Source organism: Spinacia oleracea, chromosome 4 (assembly GCF_020520425.1).
Source record: "Spinacia oleracea cultivar Varoflay chromosome 4, BTI_SOV_V1, whole genome shotgun sequence".
NCBI lineage: Eukaryota > Viridiplantae > Streptophyta > Magnoliopsida > Caryophyllales > Amaranthaceae > Spinacia > Spinacia oleracea.
Genome location: NC_079490.1, coordinates 62,111,369 through 62,119,198, shown reverse-complemented (window position 1 = coordinate 62,119,198; position 7,830 = coordinate 62,111,369). Strand labels below are relative to the sequence as shown.

General features: G+C 40.8%; 1 protein-coding gene across 1 annotated transcript; it reads left to right on the top strand.

Moving 5' to 3' along the window:
* Positions 1–490: 490 nt before the first annotated feature.
* Positions 491–1,501, top strand: LOC110796851 (uncharacterized). The gene has a single exon (XM_056841791.1). The coding sequence runs from the start codon at positions 491–493 to the stop codon at positions 1,499–1,501; it is 1,011 nt and encodes a 336-aa protein (XP_056697769.1).
* The last annotated feature ends 6,329 nt before the right edge of the window (positions 1,502–7,830 follow it).

Below are 7,830 nucleotides of genomic sequence, written 5' to 3'. Positions count from 1 at the left end.
AACGAATTCACCTGTAATTTGCATAGACAACGAAAAAGAAGCCAAGTTCAATGCAACGAATTCAAATGAACCTTCTTAAGCCGAACATACCTTAAATTAGCTAGATAAACCTATACTTTGTCTAAACTATCAATATGAGGACAAATTCAATGCAAATAATTCAGAATTAGTCAATTGTTGTTTCTCTTATCTAAATAATTCCTCGATTTGTCTATTTGGTTTTCACCATTTCCGTTTTTTTTTGGTTTTTGTTTTAGGTCACGTTTGAAATGTTAGACCGCTATGCTAAAACTGTACAAAAAGCTTTGGTTACATGACTGTAATTTGACTTCAACAGTTCAACCTCATCTATTAGGTTAAATGAGAACCATCAATCATCCTCCTCTTCAATAATACACTATTATTAGCTTATAGATATACATATGACATTCTTTAGCAACTTGTTCAAATAATATTATATAATGTTTCTACATAGCAGTGAACTTTTATTATGGATAAACGCAAGCGTAATAGTTGGGAAGATTATGACGTCAGGTCTAGGGAATACCAAGAAGGACTCAAGAAGTTTGTAAAACTTGCATTTGAAAGTGCTTGTGATGGAACCATTGCTTGCCCTTGTAGCAAATGTGTACGGTACCATAGGCATATCGAGGCAGACGTTTATGATCATTTGGTAATAAATGGACCCATGCGTGATTTTGAGAAATGGTTTACGGATGTTGATCTAGGATCAACATCAACAATTGTAGGAGTTGATGCAACTCAGGAGGAATCAAGGGTTGCTATGGATGATGTTGCACAAACGCTAGCAGATGCTTTCGGTTGTCATGATGAACTTCTGAATAATGTTATTAATGCAGAGGGTCAAGTTGATCCGGAGATTGAAATCGAGCAACCTGATAATGAAAATTCGAATTTCGATGTTGATATGTTCAATAAAATGTTGAAAGATGCTGAGGTAGAGTTATACCCTGGGTGTAATCAATTCTGTAGGTTGTCATTTATTTTGCATCTTTACCATATCAAAACTTCTTTTGAATGGACTGACATCTCATTAGGTGTACTTCTATTTTTTTTTTTAAAAGTCCTTCCCAAAGGTGAAACAGTGCCAGACTCCCTCCATGAGGCGGATACAATCATTAAGGGAATAAGTCTTGGTTATGAGAAAATTCACGCGTGCCCAAATGATTGTATGCTTTTTCGGAAAGACAAGGCTAAAGATGATAATTGTAGTGTATGTGGAGCATCTCGATGGAAACCTTCAAATGAAGAGTGCAAGGGGGGTTCTTCTAGTACCAAGGCAAAGAAAGAAAGAAAGATTCCAATTAAGGTTTTAAGGTATTTTCCCTTGAAACCAAGGCTCCAAAGGTTGTACATGTCATCCAAAACCGCCGAAGATATGATATGGCACGACAAGGATCGCAAAAAAGAGAACGGTGTTTTGAGACACCCAGCTGATACCGAGGCATGGCAGAGTTTTGATAGGAAATATCCAGAGTAAGCGTTAGAACCTCGAAATGTAAGATTAGGATTAGCTAGTGATAGTTTCAATCCTTTTGGCGAAAAGCGAAGCACATATAGCACATGGCCAGTCATTTTGGCGGCATATAACTTGCCACCATGGTTGTGCATGAAGAAAGAGTATCTTATGCTTTCAATGATAATTCCTGGCCCTAAAGCCCCGGGAAATGACATTGACACTTACTTACAACCTCTTATAGATGATTTGAAAGAACTATGGGAGGTAGGTGTGCCAACTTATGATGCCTATAAAAAGAAAACCTTTCAGCTTCATGCTTCTCTTCTTTGGACTATAAATGATTTTCCTGCTTATGGAAATTTGTCTGGTTGGTGTGTTTATGGTCAAAATGCATGTCCTTGTTGTAATAAGGACACATGGTCTAAGCGATACAACAATAGTGGGAAGGTTTGTTACTTGGGTGATCGAATGTTTCTTGATTTAGATCATAAGTATCGATATGATGAAAAATCCTTTGACAATACTAAGGAGTTTAGACCTGCTCCTATTCCACCATCAGGATCTGAAGTGTTAGAACAATTAAAGAACATCGTGTTTACACTTGGGAAAACAACTAAAGATGAAGTGGTGTGGTGAAAAATACGTGGAAAAAGGAAAGTAGATTGTTTCACCTTCCTTACTGGAAGGATAATTTATTGCGACATAACCTTGATGTGATGCATATAGAGAAAAATGTATGTGATAACTATGAGGGGGTCGAAAAAGCACGAGGTTAATGCGTGACCTCGTCCCTCGTGGGCGTGACCTTGTCAGATCAAGTGTAATTGGATTTCCTGTGAGTTTACACCCAATCGACTAGTAATATAGGAGTCGCCATTCAGTTTTTAACGACAATGAGAAAAACTGACAAAACCCGGTTATCGTGACATAAAGGGAGTGCAATTATGTTCGACCACGACGGCCATAGGTTCCCTTGTGATCCCTGGTGTGGGGATCTCTCAACGTACACCCGCAGGGCAGAGATTGAGAGTTCGGGGGATTGTAGCTATCGAGAGGAGTGCTCACCGATAATACTCCAGAGGCAGGTTATCCTTACTAGCTCAGCATAAATAATTGAAGGGACACGCGTTAAACTATTAAACTATTCTGAATTGATTTTAGCAATATGCAACACATAATACTAAATCGATCGTGATTATCTTATTTAGATTGATTTAAGGTACCTAGCATGATAATTCAATTGTCCAAGGTATTATCTTACTAGGCGTGATAGATCAATCAAGTTAATAGTTTGACAATTTAATAAAAGGGTGATGAAAGCGATTAAATCATATGAGGGACACATTACAACGCACCCTTGAGAGGTGCGTTGTGGTTCTCAGAAAACTAACCACTTGGCTTTGCTATTTCTCCTTTTATTTAACGAATCTCGGGTTTCTAAGCAATGTTCCAGTATTTAGGCTCAATTCATCAAGCTACAAGGGCAGGACGCGTTCTGTTCGACTTTTGGGTCGATTTCGACAGAACGCAGGATCAATTTCGCAGCGTGAGGCTTAGGCTTAAGGCTAGAGTCAATACTCAGGTTATGGAATTGTGTCTTCTTTTTCAAGTCGATTTTAGGCTGTATTTATAGGAAAAGGGTGTGTGGAAAGATAGATTTTTAAGATACGAATCCAAAAAGAATCCAGAGGTAAAACGGCCCCAGGCATTTTCAGCGCCAAGGGCTGGGCGCCGAAGATTTCGCCCAGATCCAGGCGTGTAAAATGGGATCTGGGCCGAGTTCTTTGTCAGATTTGGACTCTTAGAATACGGAGCTTTTGAGATTTATCCGAGTCTTTTAGTGCGTATTAATCTGATGACGGAATGCGTCTGGGCCCGTTACGATCTCTAGGTTCGTTAGGAATTTAATTAATACGTAACTCTTATTTTCGAATTATACCAGGAATGCAAATTCTATCTTTTTTAGGATTTATGTTGGAGTGCAAAACCTAATTTTGACAGGTTTCCATCATTTATAACTTTGCCACTTTTAACAACTACCTTTTACGGCAGTTACTATTCTTAGCAGGTTTCTATAAATAGATGTTTTGACTGAAATGAAAGGGTGATTGAGATTCGTTATTTTATAGGAGATGCGTTGCCAAGTGGAGATTTATGTTCTCATCATCGAACCTTCCCTTTCGGGAATGGGGACAAAAGTAGGTGTCTACAGTTAGCCCCCACTTAGAATGAGTCTCGAGATGAGACGATGGTCAAAGTACTAGACGGAGTGCGTCATATAAGCCATGGTGTATGTGACCTTTTTTGCGAGGGTCTCACGAGCCCCCGAGTGATAACATTTGACTTAAGGGTCATCACTTGAAGTGTTAACACATTCCTCACGCGTCATTGGAATTTGTTAACTGATAGTACAGAAACTCCCTCACTTTGTCATTGGAAGTGTCTAAAGATGTTTTCGAAATCAAAGCTATAAAGTGTAACTAGGCCTGGCCAAGCCCAATCACGAGGTAAAATGTTTTTAAAGATTCTCATTTTCAGGGTTAGCTAAACGAGAAAACCCCCTTGTTTTTATAGGACGTAAAACAAAGGAAAATCCAGCACATCGTTCTTTTTTGGAGAAACGGAAAACCAATCCTTTAATTTTTGGAAAAGGGAAACCATCCTTTGATTTTTGGAAAAGGGAAACCATCCTTTGATTTTTGGAAAAGGATAAACCGGGAAAAGTTATCGCTTTAGCGACTAAGGACCTGCGCGGTTAGTGGCGCAGACCCCGCCCGCTGAAGGTGGGCGAGCCTATCCGCTGAGGGTGGACGCCACTTCCGATAGAAGTGGACGAATCTGTTTTGATGTTTTGAAAATAAGGACCTACGCGGTTTGTTACGTAGACCCCGCCGGCTGAAGATGGCGAGCCTGTTTTTGTTTTTTGAAAATTTATTTTCATGTCATTTTCGAAAACTGTGGACCTGCGCGGTTAGTGACGCAGACCCCGCCCATTGAAGGTGGGCGAGCCCTGTCCGCTAAGGGTGGACGCCCCGCCCGCTAGAGGTGAGCGAACCTGAATTCGTCTTTTCAATTTGGGACTCGCGTGGTACGTGCTGCGATCTTGCCTGATTGAGGTGGGTGAGTCCTTATTTCACTTGTTCTTTTGATTTCTTTTGAAAATTTCTTTTTATTCATTCTTGTAAGAGCGAATTCTTTCGAGGGATGCTCGGATTTAGTTGCAACCTGAATGTGGGTTGACAACGTGCTTAGACGGACCATTGTCTCGTGGTCATCATCTTTCATGGTTTTGAGCTAGTCTTTACGGCTCAATTTTGCCACTACCTAGGTCTTTGATTAGGGGACTATGTATAAGTATCAACGACGACCTTTGTCTTGAGGTCGTAATCCGGTTTTATCTTTTGAGATTATCCAAACACGGGATTTCGTACACCGTAGTCTGGGAATATTGTTTTAACTTTGCATACTCTCTTTTGAAATATATATTTTCGTTCGAGCCCCCAATCACTCGTGCTTGACGGTCATTTCTTGTCAAAGAGGTTCCTTGGGGATACGCATTTTGTAATGTCCTTGATCGTGTTTGGGATCGTGCTCGTAAGTGCGAGCGATCTTTGTAGTGGTGTGCTACTCTTAACAAAGCCGTGGGGTGCAACTTTCAGTAAAGAAATCGGCAATTTTCGAGTCGAATGGATACGGCAGGACCCTATAGAAGTCAGGGCCTCTTTTGGGCCTGGGATCATTTTCGGCGCCCAGGCCTGGGCGTTAGAAATAATTCACGCCCAAGTGGGGCGTTGAAAATATTGTTTGGGCTGGTCTTTTGATGACACAGGTGGCCTCTTGTTCGTTCGTTTATTTCACTTGGAAATTCTACGTATTCTCTTCTCTTTTGTTTTTCTTTATTTTTGGAGCGTAGAATTTTATTAGAGATCACAATGAGTTGAGTGATCGTGATGACTTCTCGAGAAGCCGTAGCCGATTGGTGGATTACGGTGTTTGTCGCTTTGGGGCGATTATTTAAAGGAACTGTCGCTCTTAAGGCGTACAGTTATAGTTGGGCGAGTCTATATGGCCCGAGGAACATACCTTGAGGCGTAAGACTTTGATCGCGTATATATTTTTTATTTTGCTACGGTCGTTTCGTAGCTTGGAGCCCCCAAGTATGCATGTTGGGATGCTTCCTTTTGGCGTACGATTTTTGTAGGTTCTTTCGAGAAAGATGCCTTGGGGTCCCGCTCGTGTAGGTGTGAGCTATCCCTTCCGTGGTAGGTAATATTTTCCTACCTTTAATCCTTAATGTAGAAGTCGTGTGGCTTGCATTTTGAATTTGGGCGATAAGTAGTCTTTGCCTCATACTCTTGGTCGTGGCCGCATTAGTGCAATATGCCTTACTCATTTTTTTTTTAGACTTGTACCGTGGGATGGTTGAACTTATGGTGCGACGTAGGCTTGTGTGGCCTAACAGCGTACCTTAGAACATTCCTCCAGGTGTTTGGATATCATTATTAATTTTTGCATTGGAGTACTTCATCACGCCTCGTTCAGGTGCTCGAACAAGTGTAGCACCTTCTGCGTGGGTGTGCACGGCTTATTACTTCGTTCGATGCGAGGATTCATAGATGTTTCTTTCCTTTTTTTTATCCTTGATTTTTCTTTTGCTTTTGCTTTGGAACGACGTAGACTGTGTAACGGGCGCTTGTAGGCGCGAGCGTTATGTGCAGTAGTTTGATCGGAGTTTTTGGTGACTCGCGATTTTCAGTTACCCTTGTTAGTGGGGTGACTTTATATATTCTAAGTAGCGCTTAGAATTTGGGAGGGGTTGTATCCATTCTAAGGTTCGTTTTACACGATCAAACCTTAGGATTGTGCCCCTATGACGTGTGTATAGCATTAGCGTCGAGAATTTGCGATAAAATCGTCATTTCCAGCATTTTTAGAGTGTTTTTCTCAAGCCCCCAATTGTATCAACGGGATTGGCTTGGTGCTATAATGCTTGGCATACGTTTTTATGCATTCATGGTGACATGGATCATGAATAGTTTGTACCAGACTCGTTTAGTGCAAGGTACGTTCGAGTAGTGATTTGCTACTTTTCTTGTAAATGTCGTATTGTGCGACATTGCCATGGTCAAGGTAGTCACATGTTGAAGTGTGCCTTGACAAAAAGCTAGGTGCCTTTCTCTACCCATAATCATATTTAGAAATCTTTTTGACTCACTTGCAACATCGAGATAAACGCATACTTAGCTTAAACCAATGACACTTTATTATGTTCGAAGAAGTCTTTGAAAATTATTTGAAGTCCGAGTCCTACTGTGTACAATCCGAGGTGTCCTAAGTAAGTTGACTTATAGAAGGGTTCGTACAGGATTACATGAGTGAATCAAAAAACTGTTACGATTGCTGTCGAAGGATTTGCTGGAAGCCAGGGTGCAGGCGTCAAGATATTACTTGTGCCCATGTGGCACATGCTTTAGGCTTTTAGGGCCATCTTTTCCAGAATTGCGGGAATATAAACCGCTTTCAAATTGACTTAGATTTACTTGGTGTATGTCTGCACAAAAGGTCAAGTTATACTTAGTTCTTTCCCTAGCTCATTCATTTCAATTTTTAGCCCCCAGTTGCTATTATGTCTTCTCATTAATGATGCTTTCAGATTGCGATTTTAGATGCCCATGTCATATGTCTGAGTAGAGTGAGCCTTGGTTAACTGCCAAGTCCTATTGACAATGTCTGATTTTTTCAAAGGGGATTCGCAAGCATTTGAATTACCATGAACGGGTGCCCTGAGTTCGAAGGAACGATGGGGCGATGCCGTAGAACAATCCTCTTTATTGCAAGCTTACTGCCTTTACTACTTGTTTGCGATTATGACTGTGTCTAGTGGTGAAAGAAGGTCTTTAAGTGAGGGTAAAGTCGAGTACTTTAGGGGTCATGGACGCTCGCTCTAGCCCCCATTTAATTGAGGCAAAGCGATCTTTTGAGTATTGGCTAAGTGCCTAGGAGTGTGAGTGCTCCTTCTGGCAAGGGTACGTGCCCTTATTATTTTTCGATGTGTGCTCATTTTGGCATCTTGATGACTTGGATTCTTCCTTTGACTTAAATTTTTCTTTCGACTTGGATTGCAAGTGATTAAATTTCAATAAGGGACTCTATTTTTATTCTTGTTACTCTATAGGCTTTAACATTTTTGCAAATTGGTTGGACCGAATCATGGATTGCCTACGTATCCGCCTTAAATAGATTTAATTTGGAATCAGGTCTTGCGTAGTTCTTAGCCAGAAAATGGTTTCTTAGAATGCCGAATTTAAACAAGTACGTTCGAGTGGAATCGTAATGTTTGAGATAGGGTG

Excerpts from the sequence above, each read along its gene's own strand:
- LOC110796851 (XM_056841791.1), top strand. The coding sequence starts at position 491 with ATGGATAAACGCAAGCGTAATAGTTGGGAAGATTATGACGTCAGGTCT.